At 37.7% G+C, this 22,550-nt stretch overlaps 1 protein-coding gene and 1 long non-coding RNA gene across 9 annotated transcripts in view; one reads left to right on the plus strand and one right to left on the minus strand.

Annotated features, from left to right (window-relative positions):
- Positions 1-22,550, minus strand: part of LOC126871324 (DNA N6-methyl adenine demethylase-like) — a 146,128-nt gene that overhangs the window by 66,202 nt on the left and 57,376 nt on the right. For all 8 annotated transcript variants that reach the window (XM_050629978.1, XM_050629975.1, XM_050629980.1 and 5 more), the window contains one exon: positions 645-719. In XM_050629978.1, coding sequence (XP_050485935.1) covers positions 645-719 — 75 coding nt within the window. The remainder of the gene's footprint in view (positions 1-644; positions 720-22,550) is intronic.
- Positions 1,317-7,096, plus strand: LOC126871400 (uncharacterized). Its single transcript, XR_007691631.1, has 3 exons — positions 1,317-1,490; positions 1,805-1,910; positions 2,075-7,096. It is a non-coding gene; the product is annotated as an uncharacterized LOC126871400 (long non-coding RNA).

The raw sequence follows: 22,550 nt of genomic DNA on the forward strand, positions 1-22,550 counted from the left end.
TCGTGCGTTACCACGTTTCTAGAATTAGAAACGTGACGGGTAAGTGGCGAGCCGAGTGTGCACGAAAAACACGAGTGCTGGTCGAAAAGAAACAGAGAGAAAAGGAATGGAAAGGGAAAAAGTAAGAGAAGTGAGAAAAAAAAAAATTGAAATAAAGAAAAGGAGAAAGAAAAGAAAAGGAGAGAAAGATGAAAGAAACGAAAAGAAAAGGCGTATAGAAAAAAGAAGAAAACGCAGATACCCTGGAAATGGGATTCACGATGAACGTGGCTTAAATGCGCGACATTATGCTGCAAATGCATATCAGCCACCTCCTCTCTTTGAAATCTCGCTCGAAAAAGAGTATCGCAAGCAGGGCGAAAGAAATCATCCATTTGCACGGTCCGCGTCGTGTTTTATCGTTTTATTTTTCAAGCGTTCATCGTCCTGCGGTGTTTCACGCGCCAGCCAACCTCGGTTCTCCATCTTTTTAAGTATTCGCCTTACGGGAATCTAATAAGAAGTAGTTGTTCGATGTATCAACGAAATATCAAATTGTTCAGATGGTTTAAAATTCCTTCAGGTGACTGAGAATACTTTCACGATATTTGCAACAAACTCCGTTATCTCTATAAAATGAAATAATTCAAGACGAGTACACTTACCCTAGTTGTACCTTTGCCTCGACCCCTCCCTCTCTCTCTGAACGCACCCTCGCCTGTTTGCATGTGGTACAGATGCTGAAACAAGATGAAAACTTGAATTAGAGCAAATCACCGTGTTACATTTGCCAGCGATATTAACGACAAGAGTAAGAAACTCGGTTCGCCAATCTCGCCAACGCTATAATTTCTATGTGTTGAAAGATCTCCTATTGTTTTACGTATCGTTCCATTTCTTCCAAAGTATATCATATTTTATACGTACAGAGCCTAAACTGAGATTGACTTGTCTTTGTGAATTTTTTGGAAAAATGACACGACTTAAATAAAATCCATCTGCCTTTGATTAACGCTCAATTTTATAATTGTAGAAATTTCTGGTTAAAACGTGACTCGCTGTTGGCTAAGAAATTAAACGCGCGCGCGCGCGCGCGCTCTCGATCATAAATCACATTACGATTGATTTAAGTTTATAATATAAATATGCATATGTGTATATATTAAAACCGCGAGATCTCGCGTGCTCTCGGATCGTTATCGTTCCGACGATGTACTATCGTAAAATCAAGGCAACCGTATCACCTCAATTGACCTCGTTAAGTCCAATAGACGCGCCAATAAAAGTATAACCTTCCAGGGCCAGCGGTATTAGATTAGATTCCCGACGACAAAACGTTTTAGATTATTCCGGGGCGAAAGATGGTTGGAGATGGTCGCCCGCGGGCCCGATAGACGTTCGATCGGCTCGATGGGAATTAACGAGACATGACCGGAGATAATTGGAACAGGGAGATTGGTCCGCGGTTCGACGATGGTGAAAATTCATCGCCGTTTACGCCGGTGACGAGGGTAAAATCTGGTTTTCCATTTTCGTTACGTCCTCTTTCCTTGTTATCTTTGCCCTTTTTTATTTCGTTGTTTTCGTCATTTTTATCGCCAGCCATTGTTTCGTAACTTTTGTTCATCGACGTTGTTATCATTCGCCATTCGTTGCTCATTGGCTTTGCTTATCGCGTTTGTCTTTTGTTTCTTGACCTCTCACATTTGTCTATTTTTAGCTTTGCCTGCGGTTTTGTTGACAGAAGGTTAATTGGAAGGGCGATATTATTTTTTATACATAGCTATTTTCTTTCCTTGTCTTTTATACTTTTCTGGTATGTCAGGAGAAAAAATAACCAGCGAAATGGCGGATCTCGGAAGGTATTGCTGTGTCTCCTGGGAATGGTTTAGCTTCCGGTCTGAGGAAGAGCGGATACTGTTACACGATCGGTAAAATATCAAGCAAAGTGTTATTTGAAGAGCTTGTTGTTAATGCATGCTTGCAATCAAGTAAGACGTGAATAAATGTCAGTGTAAAGATATAAAAGAGAAAGAGAAATTATAGTTCTTTCGATGTTTTTAAATTAAACGAAACGATCGATTCTTGTCGACAGCCGCTCAGTGCAGAGACCTGCGTTACCACCCGGAATGAAGAATCGCTACCTTCGAAGTACAATCGTAGATGGCGTGTGCGGTAGCTGCTGCAGCTGTTACACATTTTTAGTCGACGTATCGCGGGAAAATTTCCTAACTATAAGTTTACGACAACCGAGTCCTGTGTTAATAATCAAACAAAAGATTAATGACAGAATAAGGAAATAACATAGATCAAACCATTTCTTGAGAACTATGTCTCGAATTACTGTCGTTCCCTTTTAAGTACTGGGTAACGTACACGAAATAAAAATAGAAACATCTCGCATTCAAATACAGAAAATGGCACATAAATCGCACAAGACCGTGTTTCTACTCGTTTTCGTACCACCGTTTCCGCAAAATTGCTTAAAAATGACCAACTCTAGTGTTTAATCCCTACGATCGTTCGACTAAAATTTCTCCACTAAAATTGCTGCCAGCCCCGCCAGTAGACCTAATGAACCTACTAAAACTGGAAAACGAAATTACGTACACGCAGCTAAACCAGATACGATCTCGAAAATCATTTCCTCGGGACTACTACCATCTCGCTGGGATATCACGCGATCTTCCTCAGGTACACGCCGATTCCTCTTCAAATAGGTTCGCGATTGGAATCTTGGTGAAACCTCCCCGGATCGGTTGGCGAACGAGGGGGGAGGGGGCTCGATGGAATAAAAGAAGGAAGGAAAAAGACAAGCGCCGTGGAGTAGGTGGGACTCGGGCCGTGGAGTAGGTGGTGGTCGGTGCTTGTAAGGTGCACACTCGAAGAGCAAGCGGATCCCCGCCGCGCGAGTGAACATCGAGGTCCGAGGCAGGCGGAAAACGTCCCCTTCGCGCGGCACACGCGTCGACGATTATGGTCTAATTCCCTTGTACGCGCATTCCCACCAACCTACCTAGCTTACCTACCAACCTACCTGGCTGCCTCGCATCACAGAACCGTCTTGGTGAGCGAACGAGGAAAAGCGTAGTTGTCGGTGCATTCGATAAGCGTACGCTCGAAAGACAGGGGTGTGTCCCCTTAATTCCATATCTCTCGTTCTCTCCCTTTCACCCTGGCTCTCTTTCCTCCCTTTCTGCCTGCCTCTCCTCTCTTCTCGTCATCTCCAGCTGAATATCTACTTTTCACCCTGTTTCTTTCTCTCTCCTTCGTAACCCCCTATCAGCCTCCTCTCTCCGTGAACCTCCCTTTCGCTCTCTTGCTCTGCCAGCTCCCTTCGATTCGTCGCTTTCTTCGCTCGCCATCCGTTTTTCCTCTTTCTCCTCTTCGCCATCGTGCAACCGCTCCCCGCGCCTCGGCTCGTTGCACCTTCCAACCCCTCTGCTCTCTCGCGTAAATATCGCGGTTTCTCGGTAAACAGGAGAACGCAGCGGGCAAACGAGGGACACAACGCGGCGGGAGTAACGTATACGTGTAATACGTATACGTCTGTATACAGGGTGTTTCAAATGCTTTATGCCAAACTTTATCGGTACGTTGGTACAGATATATAACGAAGTGAGGAACGTTAGTCATAACGTTAGTAAAACATAGGCGTCGTTGCTAGAGATTTTTGTGCAAATTTTACCTTAAGATTATGATTTCTGCGTTTGATTTATGGTTTCGTCATGCTTTTTCCTTCCTCATGCTTTTGGTCCTCTGCTTTGTCGGTAACAGACAGTTAATGGAATGTTTTAATACGCGCGATGGTGCGATGTCATGAACGATATCTCGAGAATTTTGAAGGAGAAGAGAAACAGAAATTTGGCTAATACAGGAATTTTAGAGATGCTTGTCTATGAAAAATCGATTATGTGACTTATCGTATGCTTCTCTTATGAGATTATTATTATTGTTTATATCGTATAACGTTATTCATATAGAACGATTTATAAAATATACCAACGAAATGTCAACTGACAAGTAATGTTCTTAAAATGATAGAAACGATGAAACAGACAGACATTTAAAACCAAGTAGGAAGGATAATTATGGCGATATTACGTCGATCGACCGTGTAACGAATTTTAAAGCTGCTCCTCTGTAAAGAAAAAGACTTTCAATTTGCATAAACGTACGCGGTCTAATAATCGTTATATCCTTATCAACGTTGTTAACATCCGTTTATGTTGTTGAATCATACACGGGAACATAATGACAAAGTTTGCCTGTTAAATTGTGAAACACCCTGTATATGTATATAAACGCAAGGAGATGCGTGCACGCACACGGTTGCGAATATCTGCTCGTGCACGCGTGCAACGGGACGTTCCTTCGATATGTTCGTACACGGATGAGACCGCGGAACGGATGCTGGTGGAACAGAGAGGAATAGAGGAAGAAGGGTAAAAGCAATGGCAAGAGGGAATAGAGAGAGGGGTGAGACTGAAAGGGGGTGGAAAGAGTAAGGGAAGCAAGGCAAATGTCAATATCGACGATGCATCGTCAAGAGAGGACGCACTTGGGGCGGGAATGAGGGCGTAATTAATCGTCCAAGCAAAGAAATTCTCTCTTTGTCCTGTCCCCGACCCGCGTAACTACCTTCCTACCTCCTGCACTCCCCCTCCCCCGTCGCGGTGGTGGTGTCACGCGGCGAATTTTCCGCGTGCTTGGTCTTGTTTCGAATGACGTTTTAAACGCCGGATTCCTTCGAGCAATTTTTTAATATTGACGAATATGGGAAGAGAAGCTTGTTTTAGTTGAATTTCACTTGGATCATTTAATTTCATTTAATTTTGTATTGTATTACGTGAGAAATCCCATTTCATCGATGGCCTGTATTAGAGTAAGTTCGAGTCGAAGACAGACGGTTCGAGCAAATGGAGAATGAGAAAATACAGACGTTCGTACTGTGTGTAAACGTTTGGATCGTAATTTTCCTTTGTATCATGCTGTTGAAACGCCATTGAGATTAGGAATCTTTTATAGCGTAATCTCGAGCCAACAAGATCGCACGAAATTAAGTAAATTAATTAAATAAATAAAAAGAAAAAAATTGAATAAATTAAATAAATTTAAATGTAGAAAAATAAAAAATCGGTAGGATGATAAATAGTTGTCACAATGGGTCTTTATAAAAAAAATTCCCTGTATAAGTTTGATCGATATTTTGAGTCAAACGTAACGAGTCAAATCAGGTCTAATTTATCTACTCGCTTTCATATTACGTAATACGTTTGTCGTACATTTTTCCACGTAATTTTATGTTCACCCTGCGTTGTACACTTTTTATCAGTTTACCGATATCAGTGCTAATTTTTCCGTTTACATTTGGTAACGATTTAACGAGCCCTTTAAGAGAAGGGTCGACCCTTTGTACATTTAATCCCCTTCTTTTTTAATCGAATATTACGAAGAATAAACGATTTTATTAACCGATATTTATCGAAGATATCCAGCAAGATCTCTCGCTTCGCTCTCTTGCCCCACGTTTCAAGTTCGGTTGGATGCTTTCTTTGGAAGTTTAACGGGATGGATGCACGAGAAAGCACGTGTTTGACAGCGTTATAATTAGCTTATTAGTCTTACGAGATGAATGCATTAGGTACTGTACCGTAATATCAGCGGAGATAAGTTGTAATTTTAATAAATCACGTCATTCTCGCGTTCTCGGTAGCGTCAACTTTCGCAATAGGAAAATATGTCTGTGAAATAATTTTCTCACTCGATTTTAATAACCTTTTAATAACCAAAAGAAATTTCAAATAATTATCGATCCACTTTTCAGATCGAAGTAAGAAATTACAATTAGTAATAATTCTTTCCTCCGAAAGCAAATAGAATGCCAATTGAATATAGAGATTCGCGCATTTCTTTCAATATTTCGAATCTATCTATCGTTTGCTAATCGTTCGTTTGCTAAAATCTATCCGATTAAAATTAATTACATCTTACAAATTTGTCATTCGTTGCCTAGAAAAATGTTTGAGTAAGAAACAATTCGTTGAAAAAGTGAAATGTTCTCAGACAGAAGGAACAGACTTAACATATTTCTTAGCGACTAATAATAAAGAAAGAATCGATGAAGGAACAAGGGTGCTTGATAATTATCTGCAGTCTAGATCAGTAATTAGAAGCACGTACCTCGCAGCCAACTGTCATCGATTTCGTGATAAGCTAATTAAAACATCTGATAAATACGTATGTTTCGTTACATCTTCACTCGACAGATGTACGACGATTCTCGATAAGAAACACGAGTCTTCGTACTTGGGTCTTTTTATTTTACAATTCTTCTTCTCGATCCTCTTACCGAGGTTTGCTCTCTTGAAACTTGGAACAAGATGCTCCGTGGTCCAAATAATTCTCAAGGGTTGCAGCCCCGCTTCACTCTGTTTTAAGTAGAAATCTCGTCCCACGACGCAGAAAAATGAGTATATACTTTTAAGTTTCCAAACAACGAAGAAAGGGGAAGCAGCACGGTGGCAGCCGGTCCTTGTATTTGTCTAAAGTCCCAACGACGCCGAACATTTGCCCAGGAAGATGGTATTATAACCAAACACGGGCCTGTTCAGATGAAATGATTAGTGTCGGGACATCTGCTTCTGTTGACAGTAAACGTTGCGAGGAAATAGTAGTAAATTCTCAGATTCCTTTCTGTTTTAAAACGATACCGATCTTCCAATCTATGTAACATGTTTTTCTTTTGATGTGTTTCCTTTTTGCTCTTTATTCCCCTTTCTTGCCTTCTGTCGTCGTTAAAACCGTGCTTCGAGTTTCTTTAAAATTGCGATCAAATTCTCGTAGATTATATTTTATCTTGTCGTACCTCTAGAGGATTAATTACGTTGCTGGTTTCTTTATCTTCGCTTATTTTGCGTGGAAAATTATAAAGTTCCGGCGTAAGTTTCTTTTTCGAAATATGTTTTGTATCTTTGTATTTCTTTATACCATCCCTTGTGCTGTGTGTTTTTTCTTTCCTTTGTACTTTCATATTCGTTTACACCGAAATGGTCATTAGCCTATTTTTATAGAAATTTAACCGTGCACAGGTAAATTGGATGGTCGATCGTGCAAGTAAAATTCCATCCTTAAATTTTTCGAATACTTGAAGAAAAATTTAGACATTAATTAAACGGAGTTTTCCAAATATTTCATCCGATTTAATAGATATTTTATTTCTCGAAATATCGAATAGTAAAATGTTAATCCTACACGTGTATTAATAGTTATATTATATATTAATAGTCTTTAAATTTTTAAATTACCCTGTAGCATCACCGCGTAATCTAACGCATCAAGACACTTTCGCTAGAGAATTCTCTGATATTGTATCCTCAAGAGAAAGAACAAATCTCTCGTCTTTCTCCTCCACTATTTACCTTATTTCGCATTTTTACCCAATTAAACGGAATAATCTGCGAAGCAGACCGCGCGAAAAGATACAGAAAAGAAAGAGGAGTGAAATTAAAAAGGAAACGAGACAAACAAGGGAGAGCAAAATCAGACAATAACGGTGAAAACAAAAATAATCACAGAGGATGGGACGAAGGGTACAAAACGGGAGCGGAATCCCGGATTTCCGTGACTGGTCCTTCGGCTAATGAAAGAATTCGACATCGAGATCTCTCTCCGCGCGCCCCTTTGTCTGCTCTTTTCATTCTCTTCGCCGGTGCTCGCGTTCACGCGGCCGATTCTGTGAAAGTGCCGCGCGCACAGTCGAGGGTGTTCGCGATAAAAATGTTGAATGCGTCGCGACGCGTTCCCCAAAACGTTCGTTTCAATGGCATAGCGTGCATATGTATATGCGTCGTGGAAACACGTTCCACGCAAAGCGACTGAAAATTCGTCCGAGAATTACGCGGCTGCTGACTTCGAAACGTCATCTCCCTTCCATGTCTCTGTACTCGCTCGTCATTGTTTCGCGACGCGGCTGAAATTTTTATCGTCATTTCGCACACACCAAGTTGTACCGATAATCTACGAGTAGAGCGCGGATTTCTATGCGAACGCGTACTTTTACAAACGCGATTAAATAATTGGTATTCGAGCGGAGATTTCCTCCAGCCACTGAACGTTACAGGAATTACTATTATATTTAGAATATTTTCGATATACAGGGTGGTTGGTAACTGATGGTACAAGCGGAAAGGGGACGATTCTACGCGAAAAAAGAAGTCGAAAATGTAGAATAAAATTTTTTCTTTTTTTTTCATTTTTCCATCGAAACAACGATCTACAGTGAGATCGGTTATAACGTGACGCGATAAAGTGCACGCGTACCGAGCGAAAATTCAAAGTCGATTTTCTCGAAAACAAAGCTTCAAACGAAAAATTTTTATTCTATATCTTCGACTTCTTTTTTCGCGTAGAATCACCCCCTTTCCGCTTGTACCATCAGTTATCAACCACCCTGTATTCGCGTATTACGCGTATTCTACGCGTTTCTGCACTTTCAAATCTACCATAGATACATAAAGATAAATGTCGTTTATTTAGGAGAAATTTCTGGGTAGCTTTCTTGAGTATTCTGCCAGCAAATATTTATACTAACCCATCTTCTATTAATTTAATTAAAAAAATCTAACAAACGTTCTTTTCCGTTGCTTCTTAGTTATAAATTTTGGTATTGCATCGCGTGAAAATTCAATTTCTTCAAGACAGGTTGCCAACGACTAACGATAAGATAATTTATAATCGTTGCTATCGACTCATCAAATTAAGTTTGTAAATAGGAAGGAAACATTTCATATGCACGAACCTAGGCGGTTAATATTCCCATAAATTATCTATATGCTGGCTTGGAACGTAATGGAAAACGGAAGCACGGGATGGAAATGAACGAGAAAAAAGATTGTCGAAATTCCCGCGATAGTTAAAAACGTCCGCTTTCTCGGTCAGCTGACTTTAATTTCGTCAAAGCGTATCCAGCGGGCGACAGATGGTCGGCGCGCCGTTCGAAAGAGCCGTTGCACCCATTAGAAGTGCGACGGTTAAAAATGGTAGGTACGTCCGAAGGACAGGTTATCGAGCGTACCATGTGCACTCTTCGCCTGCAACCGCGTGTGCATTCTCTCTTTCTGTTTCCCGGCGCACTTTCGCGCGGATGCCATTGATAGTTTCTCGACACGATGATCCGCGTTTTAGCCTTTTCTCTTTCGTGTATTTATCTTCTTGTAAATTGCTTTTCTTTCCTCTTTTATATCGCGCAATTGGAAATTTTAGCGTGAGATTGTGTGCGATTGGTGAAGCAGAATTTTTCTTGAATTAGTCGAATTAATCACGATCGATTCTTATGGAAAATTAATATAAGTAACAGCTGATTAATTACAACAAGCTTTGCGTTTCGAACATCGTTTCACCTACTTATTCATTGCGTGTATGTATTATTTATGTAACTCTACTGATACAACTAGTGCATTTTAGCTTGCGTATGTTATAACAAAATGATTTGGATGGTCGGAACGTGTACCATGAAATGGATGACGTATTCGAACAAAGATTATCAATTTTAAGGTAGAAATATTTCTTATGAAAAATAAATCCAATTCAGGGATGGATTGCTGTGTTTTAGTAGCAGCGTATGTTTTAAGTTCTTATGGCACTTGTGTTGTTTTCAACGCTGTCGTGTTTTTTCACTATCTTTGATTAAATTTATTTTAAAATAAACAATTTTTCCATATTGTATAAATCTAAATAAATAAATTGAATAAATAAATTTAACTAAACAATAAATTAATAAAAATATAAATAAATATTTACACCAACTAATTAATCTTATTAATAAAAAAATTTCACTTACTATATTTAAAGATAATGGAGCTCCAGAATTGTAAATACATATTAAAAATCATATTATTGTTATTGAAGGTATTAAATTTATAATACCTTTATTAATAAAAATAATACGCGTTCTAGTTTGCATATAAATTATATTAACTAAATAAAATAAACCAGATGAAACTAATCCATGAGAAATTATTATAAATAATCTACCTAAAATCCCAACTTTTTTACCTACTAATAAACCTAAAGATATAATTCCTATATGAACAACTGAAGATATAGCAATAATTAATTTTATATCAAACTGAAATAAACAAATATATTTATTTAGATAGTTTCGAATGCAATAATGTTCTACTTTTTTACTCAAATGCGATCCATTCTTATTCTTATTTATTTTTTATGCAATTCTTACATATTTTTACACACTTTCAATATAATCGGCTTCTGCCGTTTCGAAATAATTTTCATTGAAATGTGAAATTGAATCGATGGGGTTAAATTCTGTTCCGATCTTCCAATTTCTCAAGGATTTAAATGAAACGTTGCGATTGTATTACGATAACTTTTTCTCCGCGGAATCGATTTGAATTCGCGGCAGTTTAAATCGGCATGGCCCGCAATAAACACGGAATATTGATCGCGGTAAATACGAAATACGCGGAAATGCGAGGACGTAAGCGAACACGCGAGCAGTTGCTATGGAATTGTTACTTCACTGGTATCGATAGGAAAAACGCAGAAACTTTACGAACAGCAGATCGCTTTCTTACTTCGAATGCGTTTTACCTGCGACTATTCGCTTCCCAAAAAAATATCCATATCCACATAAAAAGATCCACATCTCACAATACATCGTACAAAAATGCTTCCTATTGATCTAAACGAAAATACCAACGCTATTGGTGAAAAGTTTCGGACCATCGCCAATAATTAAATTAATTTATATTATAACTCGACAATGAAATTGTAACTTTAAAATTAAAAAGAAAAATCAGCTTCGAGTACGGCTCCCTCAGACAATCGAGAAATATATCCGAATTGCTATCGATATTTTCAAATGGAAAGAGATAAACGAAATGATTAGGTTGTCCGAAAAGTGTCTTTCTTTCACAGACACGTCTTTTACAACGACGCATCTTTATACGAACATGAAACCTAATCTGTCGAACGTTGTAATCTCTATTTTGAGAGAACAAAATGGATCATACGTAATTCGATAAAATATAATATAAAACGAAAAATGTGGTGCAACCATTATTTTCTTATAAAACAAAAGAAACTTTTCGGACGACCTAATACTATCGGCCTTCGGCGTGAAACGCACAAAATATCTTCCGGATTAACTTATACACGTAAGTAATATAAGTTAAGGACAAGATATATATATAAAACACTATTGGATCATCGAATTCAGTTCCCCGATAGATCGAGAGGGCTGCGCGAAACGTAATAATCGGATGGGAAACATGGCCAATGGGGAATCCCGTTTTCTCCGAGGAGACTTAAGCCGATCGGCCATTTCGTTGGAATCGAAACGCTTGGCCCTGAGTAAAGAAATAATAATAATCTGCAATTACTTCCGCGTCGCCGGTCGAAATCGATGACTTTCGAGGGCGCAACGTGCGTGCGCCATCATGGGGTGGTGGCGGAGGAATTAAAGACTACGCGTGTAAGTTCGATGGAAACGATTGTGTAAGAAAATTGAACGACGGTGAGGGAGGATTTTTCTTTCGGTTTCTTTACGTGTGGTTAGTTTGACGAAGATGAATGAAAAGGGACGTGAAAGTGAGAAAAGCTATAGACAGTGAAGATGAGGTAGTTGGGCGAGTTTTGAACGTATAGTGACATGAGAGAGTAATACTGAATGGAAGATTGATAAATTATAATTTTGTTTATTAATGGATTCTGGTTTGTACGCCAATTAACATTTATAGACGTGGATGCTATTTTTTTTACAAAACGTATATAAAATTTTATATTGGAATAGAATTCTCGTTTATATACGTATAGTCAAAATTCTGCTATTACAGTTGGATTTTTTGACGGACTTGTAAACAAGAATCCTGCTGCAAGAAATAAATCTCACATACATTTTGTAGAAAAATAATTTCACGTCTAAATTCATTAAAATACTATCAATATAATTATTAATGGATTCTGGCTTATACTGCAACTAACATTTATAGACGTGGATGCTATTTTTTTTACAAAACGTATATAAAATTTTATATTGGAAAAGAATTCTCGTTTATATACGTATAGTCAAAATTCTGTTATTACAGTTGGATTTTTTGACGGACTTATAAACAAGAATCCTGCTGCAAGAAATAAATCTCACATACATTTTGTAGAAAAATAATTTCACGTCTAAATTCATTAAAATACTATCAATATAATTATTAATGGATTCTGGCTTATACTGCAATTAACATTTATAGACGTGTATGCTATTTTTTTTTTACAAAACGTATATAAAATTTTATATTGGAATAGAATTCTCGTTTATATACGTATAGTCAAAATTCTGCTATTACAGTTGGATTTTTTGACGGACTTGTAAACAAGAATCCTGCTGCAAGAAATAAATCTCACATACATTTTGTAGAAAAATAATTTCACGTCTAAATTCATTAAAATACTATCAATATAATTATTAATGGATTCTGGCTTATACTGCAACTAACATTTATAGACGTGGATGCTATTTTTTTTACAAAACGTATATAAAATTTTATATTGGAAAAGAATTCTCGTTTATATACGTATAGTCAAAATTCTGTTATTACAGTTGGATTTTTTGACGGACTTATAAACAAGAATCCTGCTGCAAGAAATAAATCTCACATACATTTTGTAGAAAAATAATTTCACGTCTAAATTCATTAAAATACTATCAATATAATTATTAATGGATTCTGGCTTATACTGCAACTAACATTTATAGACGTGGACGCTATTTTTTTTACAAAACGTATATAAAATTTTATATTGGAATAGAATTCTCGTTTATATACGTACAGTCAAAATTCTGCTATTACAGTTGGATTTTTTGACGGACTTGTAAACAAGAATCCTACTGCAAGAAAAAAATCTCACATACATTTTGTAGAAAAATAATTTCACGTCTAAATTCATTAAAATACTATCAATATAATTATTAATGGATTCTGGCTTATACTACAATTAACATTTATAGACGTGGATGCTATTTTTTTTACAAAACCTATATAAAATTTTATATTGGAATAGAATTCTCGTTTATATACGTATAGTCAAAATTCTGCTATTACAGTTGGATTTTTTGACGGACTTATAAACAAGAATCCTGCTGCAAGAAATAAATCTCACATACATTTTGTAGAAAAATAATTTCACGTCTAAATTCATTAAAATACTATCAATATAATTATTAATGGATTCTGGCTTATACTGCAATTAACATTTATAGACGTGTATGCTATTTTTTTTTTACAAAACGTATATAAAATTTTATATTGGAATAGAATTCTCGTTTATATACGTATAGTCAAAACTCTGATATTACAGTTGGATTTTTTGACGGACTTATAAACAAGAATCCTGCTGCAAGAAATAAATCTCACATACATTTTGTAGAAAAATAATTTCACGTCTAAATTCATTAAAATACTATCAATATAATTATTAATGGATTCTGGCTTATACTACAATTAACATTTATAGACGTGGATGCTATTTTTTTTACAAAACCTATATAAAATTTTATATTGGAATAGAATTCTCGTTTATATACGTATAGTCAAAACTCTGATATTACAGTTGGATTTTTTGACGGACTTATAAACAAGAATCCTGCTGCAAGAAATAAATCTCACATACATTTTGTAGAAAAATAATTTCACGTCTAAATTCATTAAAATACTATCAGTATCATATATAATTCATACGCGAAAGGATCTCTTAGAAATCTGACGTCTGATTTCGAATTTCTATCGAAAACGTGGTAATTACGGTGGCGTAAAAATATTTCTCTCGCAGTTGTAATTATATCAAGGTGTTTCGCTGGCAGCTCCGTTGGATATTTCCAACAAACGCACGTCAATATACCGATATTGTAATTTGATTACAGTTTAAATAAGATAACGCGTTTCAGATGAATTTTAAACAGCTTTGAAAAATAAGTATATAGGCTGCGTAACGTGTTCAGCGGCTTTAACGAGTTGCAACTACATCGTGGCACGCCAATTGCAGCTATGTTGTTGTGGAGCCAGTCCGTGTGAACGCATCGTAAATGCGTCGCAAAGCAGCAGTTGCAGTTAGAGCACGATCAATTCGACGCCGTGCCACAGGGTTGCAGCTGCATCATAAACGCTGTTGTTGCAATTCGACAACGATCTTTACTTCCGCAACAATCTAAGTGTTTCCGCGTTGTACAATTTCAATTAACTCTTTGTCCAATTTAATTATTCGAAGCCTTTCGATAGGGACGATGTACAGAATTATTAGAAATAAGTTTAGACACGAAGAAACCACCTTCACACGATCCAAGCTAACATTTCGACATTTTTATAGAAATTCTTATTATCGTAGAATCCATCGATTCTACGTATTTGAAAATTATCCAAATAATACTAAAAAATCTTTTATTCGCAACTCACCCTTTCGAAAGAGTTAAAAATTTAAATGCATACTCGTTAATTATGAATTAGAAGAACAAAATGAAACTACATTTTTTCTGAAGACACTTACGATATATCCTCTAATAAACAATTTGCATAGGAATTCTTGAAACACCAGAGATCCATAGTTACACAAAATTGTACATATTTAAAGATTATGCTAAAATATTCTTTATTCGCAAACTATCCTTTTAAACGATACAAAGTGAAATATGACCCGCGTCCAGGTGTATAAACGTTCCCGGGAATAATCTATAACGTAACGGACCTTAATAACGATATTTGATGAAAAATCCACGGAGAAAGTAATGTTTCGCGGTTGGTTTTCCACGAAAGGATCGTTCCCCGGTGCGCTTTGCATGCGCGGATCGTGTGGACGCGCATCACGTCAACGGTAACGGCTTTAATAATTATTTTTACAACGTTTCCGAGTATACGGCGACCTTAGGTCCGTCTCGCTTGGCCGGTTTGCAGCTGCCTTTCTATACAACCCCGTGACACCGTGTACTAGGGTGCCCCATACACGAACCGGCGCAGCACGCCGATTCACGCACTAAGAGCCTGAAATTGCAGCTATGTTCTCGAGACAGGCAGGATATACCATTTTTCCAACAAACTTTTATCTTTCTCTTTCAATAAAATTTTACCTTTTCTCTCTTTACACTTTCTCTTTTATTCATTTACTCGAAACTTTCACTTGATCGAAGTTTACACGCTGTTCTTCTTTCCCCTTTCATCCTGTAATACGTTTATCGCTTGTCGTTTTGATAAATTTCTTAATATATTGCGTATGCTGTCGCGAGCATACAAGTTTGTAGTTTTTCGTCATTTCCAAGGAATCGACGCGTTAAATCGAATCGATACTGTTGCGAATGTAACGTAATACGAAACAGACGAGGAAGCCGAACAACACGACTACGACGTAAAGAAGAAACACGTTGTTCGTATAAGGATCAATCAGGGATAATTTCCAATCGGAAATCTCCTAAATCGCTGTTGTATAAATCGAAACGTTCGTAGCTTTTCTCTCCACCGATCATCTCTTTCTCTCTCTCTCTCTCTGTTTTTTCTCTTCTACCTTCTTTTTTCTTCAGCCTCAAACTGTAACGCACGAATTTTAACAATTTCCATTTCCAATTTTTCCATATTATAGCTATATCATCGAACAAACTCAACTAAAACGTTATCGATCCAAAGCTTATCATTGGCAGAGGGAAAAGCAAGAAGATTCGCAGAAGATCTTCTTTCCACGTGAACGAAGTTTCTTCTATTTGGTCTTCTCCTTGTACAGGGATGGTTTGCATAAATTTCCATGGAACTCGAAGACATCATCAGGGATCGATTGACATCTGGTAGGAATCTGCTAGGTTTGGGGTTAGATCGCGCGGTTATCGCGTTCAATCTGTGGTTTTCAACGAATCGCTTGGTAATTCAGCGAAATACTGCGAGGCTAGGGGAGCCGTCAAGTTGAAAAGGTTCTGTCTGTTTACGGAGTGGATTAATAAGCGGTCGGATATGTAACAAGCCCTCCTCGACCTTCCAACCTTGTTCATGGGAAAACGAGCGGCCCAGATAGCTGCCCATTGTAGGCAACTCCTGAGAAAACTGAACTGGTTGTAAGAGCTCATAGAAATATGATTAACAAAGCGGAGGAGAAAATTGCCACCAGCTTTATGACGTTTCTGTTCAGTTTGAATCGAGGGAAACCTGGTCGAATGGATTCGATGGATAGCAATATATTTTATCGGACACGGTGCTGAATATTACTAATATTATTAAATATTATTGTGGCGAACAAAATTCCATGCAACGTATTCTTATGCAATTTATTTCATTTGTTACATAGCGTTATGTAATTGAAATATTGACTAATAACGAATAACAACAACTATAATATATTCCTCTATCCCTTTCTTCTAATTTTTTCTCATGCAACTTTCTATACTGTCAAAGAGCCGAGAAATTAAGATACGTCGCTCCCTAATACCTTTGCTATATCCCTCGTTGCTTCTATTTTTCAAACACCAACTAACTTTCACTCTGCACCGACCATAAAATCGGTATGGTAACGGTACCGACAACGAGTCAATTTTGCAAAAAATTGACTTCTGGTTCCTCTTGTACGATAATTTACTAACTAATAATACTAGTTAGTAAGGATAGACAAGCGACGATTAGTAGGTTCCAGACTTCTTTTACGACCTTACGCCGATTTTACGCCTTTCTTTTATGTTTCTTTGCGATTTTTGTAAAATTTCATTTGCTTTATTACGGGCCGATATTTCTATCAATTAAGTAAGAAAGCTAACTGGTGCAATTAATTTGTAACTTTCATTTTACAGAATTTCACTATCATAGGTACTAGTTTAACTGTGCAGAAATTTCCGATACTCTTCTTCGACTACGATGATAATTGGTTTTCATCTTCTATTCCACTCTAATATCTAATCTAATATAAAAAAACAATCCTTTCACGAATCGATTCTTATTTTTCCGGCTTGATCACGTTTCATCCCGAATATGGATGATACAACGATATAATTCACGCGGTTTGGTCTTCTATCTTGATTTCCAGCAACTTACGCGCCATTTTTACGCTGTTGGGTGGAAACGACGCGACGGAAGCATCGCGCGACGCTGCGCTCCGAGCAGGTGTAACTGATGGATGTAACGTGCTTTTAAAACAGCAGGGGAATACTTAATACGTGTTTTTCTGCACCAGGTATTATAGCAAAGCACGTATCCATCGTCTGTGTAATTTCTTTATTCGAATGATCGTTCGGAACGCTTCTGGCAGAGAGAAAGCAATAATCGAGTACTCTTGAGAATTAGAATAATACTCTTCATTCGCATGGTATCGATGGTCGAAGATTATCGTCCGTGGGAGAAAGAAATTATTAAATAATAAATTATCTTCTAGTTTTGTAGAATCGTTTCAAGTTATCGTAATCTTAAAGTACGCGGACTATCAGAGAATGGTGTTAGGTTGTCCGTCAAGTGTCTTTCTTTCGCAAACGTGTTTTTTACAACAATGCACCTTCATACAAACGTCTGAACCATGTCTGTGAAATGTCGCGGTGTTTATCTCAACAGAACAAAATGGATCGTACGTAATTCGGCAAAATAATATAAATTAAAAAACTTTTCGGACAACCTAATACAAACGCTCGTGAAAGAGATGGTCTTCTCCAGATTCTGTTTTTGCAACACTATATTACATGTTGTATTATGTGCACTCTACTTTTTGATTAGAAGCTTAACGCGTTATTTGGTTAATGATTAAACACACAATTTTCGAGGAATATTTGCAAAAAATGATGAATGTTTGGCTTTGAAATATTCAATTGGAGTATAGGTTGCGCAACGGGGATGCGAAGAAAAAGCAGGGGTAAATTCAAAGGGTTATTTATTACCGCACGATAAATAGCGTTTATTACGAAATTCCTTTGGTTACTGCAGCATTTTCCTTTTCATTACAATTTTACGTAATATCACCGTTCTCATTAGGAATTTACGTAACCCTGCCGATCGATATATTTCATTCATCTAATTTTAAACGCTCTGCAACAACCTTCACCCAATCTATTATTGCCTCAACTTCGAACTACTCGTCGTCGTTATCCCCCTCGTTTCCATCTTTCGATAAAAAACATCCCAATCTGCGTGTACCGCCTCTTCAAATTTTATAAAACATTTTCTTCCTCGACATGTCTCAAATTTCTAATAGTAAGTGCCTTCATATCGTTAGGAACAACCAAGTATGTGTCTAATCGATTCTTCTTGGAAAATTAATATTTCCCAATAACTTTTAAAATGGATGGTAATTTTTTAAGAAGTAGCTGCAAGCGATAAAATATTTCAATGTAAACTTGAACTAAAGAGAAAGTAAGATTGTAGTAATCATATTTGTGAAGGCTAAATTTAAGTAATTTATTCGATTCGAATATGATATCGATACTAAATTTCTTTCGTTCGCTTCTACTCTTCTATTCTGAATAGAGTGCACTCCAAGTCGAAACTCCTAATGAGATAAAAAACCATGTTTTCCAAATTAATTGTTTCAATTAATAATATTCGCTACATAGAATTTCTCTCTATCTTCTATCGTTAAATATTTTAGACTTATCTTCTAACAGTAGAACTATCGACGATTAACGTATAATACTGATACGAACCAAAGAAATTAGAATGCAGTTGCAATCCGACATTCACCGCAAAACAAAAAACAATTTTCTATATAAACATGTAGCAAAAGATCATTTAATTCTGCAAACGACATTTAATTCGAAAAACGACAAATTGTCTATTCTCAAACTCTACTTATATGATATACTACGAAACATAGCATGCGCGAGCCAACACCACAAACGCCCCTAATGTTCTCCGATTGTGAAACGCGCTAAACTGTTAAAACATTAACACGATTGTGCCTTGCTAACCTAGCCATCACCACTCCAGTCACCCTCCAATCAACGCTTTACCACCTTTCCGATTAACCCCCTCAGACTACCCTTATCCGCTACAACACGCCACACCACCAAGAAGCTTCTATCGAAGTCGCTGCTTGCGCCTATACACCTATAAAGTTCTATGTACGTCCATAGATGAAAACACGTGGACAGTCCACGTGGTCATGTTATTGTTTCTCGGCGGCGTTTCTCTGTTGGGCCAGGAACGGCCGAGGGTATGGGTACGGAGGGTCAGGCACCCCAGAGTCGACCCTCCAGGAGGGATTTCATTCATGATCCCGAAACCCACCCCCGAGTGAGTGTGTCCCGAGTTTCTCTAAGGGCTGTGAGGGCAAGCGATACATTACCAGCACAGAAAAGGGTAGCCGTTGACTTCCTCCCTCCCTCTCTCTCTCTCTCTCTCTCTTTCTTCGTGTTTCTCCTGTTGGACTAACTCGTAGTCACAAGCCACGAGGCACATGACATCTGGAGTAAGAGATGCTGACGGGGGAGACTTCGTATTTGGCCATTTGATATCTTAATACCGGAGGGATGACACGGAAACATAGAAAGCGAGAGAGAGATGGGTTGAGGATAAAGGGAAATAGGAGAGAGGAGAAGAGAGTATCAAGGACAACGCCCTCACGTTGCATTCTACTTAACGCCGATGTTCTGCCACCGAGCCAGACCTAGGTCAGTTACCGTCCCTTCTGCCTCGATTTCGGGATATCCCTTTCGTTTCTGTCCCTCGTTCTTGGATCGCGTTGCCCCGATGATACCCGGCTTTGGAAACGATAAGGTGCGGTACAACGTGTACGGCGTGTCATTTTGGGCCATCGAACCCCATTCGGGTTTCCCTTTTCGCCTATGCAGGTGTTTGAGTTTAGGTCTAGCGGAAAGAGAAAGAGAGAGAGAGGAAAAGATGCAGACAGACAGAGAGTTTGTAGGGTGTAGAAGTGGGTTTTTTAGGTGCCAGTTACTTTAACAATTAGGTAGTTGATTCGTTACTTTATGATTTTTTTCATAGCTAGTTAAGTAAGCATTTCAATGCTACGAGTCAACATCGTGATAGTGAGACTTTACGTATAATTATAGGTAAAAATTGACGTGGTTAGAGAAAACATTAAGTACATATTTTCTGTAAGGAGACATTCTTTAAAAATCATAAGATTATGCGAAGCTTTAATAGGCGATCTCAGCAACTGATTTCATTTTGTTGGAACTTGTAATGTCTTTACTGAGAAAGGCTCGCAATCAATACGATATTCCACTTGAAAGAACGAATTTCAAATCTTCTTACGTCAGAAAACACTTTGGTCAAAAACCTACGAAGAAATTATTTGAAGGGAATTATCATTGATATCTGTAATGTTCACTTTATATTAGAATTAATTGGCTCGAATTAATCTTTGCCCAGGAATACGTAATCGCGTTTTCTTTGAATCACAAACCTACATCAAATTCTCTAATACTACACTGCTGTATCCACTGTATCACTCACAACTTAAACATTTCAACATCCGAATCTTACATCGTACCCATCGTAAAAAGAAAACGAGACGCTTAAACCAACCACTGAGAAACAATCTACAGGTGCAAACGACACGTGTGTCTATCTCATTTCTCGAAAAAAAAACCACTTACATTCGCTGAATTCCTATTGGAGTTGTCGAAATAGAATATCTTTAAAGGTACCACGGACGGTCGATTTGCTTTGGTCTTATGACCCTGATATCGGAAATAGGATGGATTTCTCTGACACAGAGAGTGAAAGAGAGAGAAAGAGAGAGAAAGAGAGACAGTCGTGTCCCCGACCCTGCCAACAATCGTAACACCACCCTTGTAACCGCCCGTTTCCATTCGGAGAGAGGGCCTTTCCACAATCGAGGGTTCTACTTTATCACAGTTTCGTTCTCCCGCCCCTTTTCATCGTGCCTCATCCTCTCCTTTTTTTTCTCTTTCCATCACCCTCGTTTCTTTTTGCCGAAGGTGTAGGCAAATCTGCGGATCCCATGCGAGACACGCACCGACTCAAACTCAAAGGGAAAGGGAAGTGTTTCAACCTCGAGCGTGTGTTTTTTTTATCTTAAATCGGTGAATCGAGATTCGTAATCGGGATAAGCGACGTTCGTGTGAGAAAGAAGATATTAAAGCGATGGGGACGAATTATCGTTGCAGTCGTGTCTGTATACCTGTTAACTCTCATCCATTCCATTTCTTCTCCTTCTCGAAGTATGTAACTTTTTATGCCTTGTCATCGATGCAATGCTACTTCAATTTGTAGATACGTTCATCGATAAATGAAATAAGATTTCTTTTTATTTAAACGTGCCACTGTTTGGATCGTTGATTCTATAAGGGATGTTCTTACGTTTATTTGAATTTTCAGTTGATCTTTTTAAAGTTATAGGCAAATAACCTGTGTGTAAGAAGACAAGCGAGAATATCGTGCGAATTTACTAATAATGTCGCAAAGTATTTGTAAGAAGAAGGATCCGAAGAAGTTGTGGAAAAATTATTTTTTAATAGTTCTGGTAATTAAGATTGCATAACGATCAAAATTCCCTGTGCAATGAATAATGTATGGAATTCAGAATGAAGGTTGCAACGAAGAAATTTAAACGCGTCTTTTGCATATTACCGTAACTGAAAACAGTTCCTTTTATTACAAGATCGATATCACACTGTGTTAAACATTCAAAACATTCGGCAACAAATAAAGAAGAAAAAGATAGTCGGATCATACACGATCATCTGATCGTTAACGCAGTAGCGAAACAATCGACAAACCCATCAAACCGAACAACAGTCTGCATGATTGCGATCACTCAATAATGAACACCATACGCAACAATCGCCATTGATCGACAATGTAGCAAAAAGCGATTCTAATCAAGAGGATCGAGTCGACATCGTTCTTCAGCATGAAAGTTCGTGGTCTATGGCCTTTAACGTAGGTACCATCGGTTGACATTGTTTCAGCGGAACAATGATCCGTCATCAGAATGCGAGACATCGTTGAAAAGGATCCCTTAGGGCACCGTAAATCAGCTCTATTTCAGGTCAGAGTAGCGGTACCGTCGGCAAAAAAATATCATCGAACCAATGAAATTCGAGTCAACGGGACCATGGGTGCTTAACTTTCTCGACTTTTCTTTTCTTTTTTCCTTAACAGGCAGCTTTCGATACTTGGAAAAAATTGTTCCACAGAAAAGAGAAATGCTTGGAAGTTAACGGAAACTTGGTTGCGAATTTGGAATTTTTATTCTTTCAATTTGATATCTGTTCCCTTCTTACTTTCATATTTTTCTCTTTTGAAGCGTTAGAGATTTGAAAAACATTCTACAGTTTTATTTTACATTTACATTCACGGTTACATTTTACCTTTCTACATTTTTTAACAGGTATCCTTTCTTCCCTTAATTTGATCAACTTTCTTTTGAAGCATTGAAGGTTTGATAGACAATTTGAGGTTTCCACTGTCCCATTTCTTTAAGTAGATGTATCTTCTTCTTTTAACTCAGTGGGTCCTCTTTTGAAGCGATGAATATCTGGCGAAGAATATTGGGATTTTTACTTTTTCCTCTTTATACATAGTTATCTATTTTGTAATTTGTTAAGATTTTACCTGAAGATA

This window comes from Bombus huntii, chromosome 11 (genome assembly GCF_024542735.1).
Source record: "Bombus huntii isolate Logan2020A chromosome 11, iyBomHunt1.1, whole genome shotgun sequence".
Lineage (NCBI taxonomy): Eukaryota > Metazoa > Arthropoda > Insecta > Hymenoptera > Apidae > Bombus > Bombus huntii.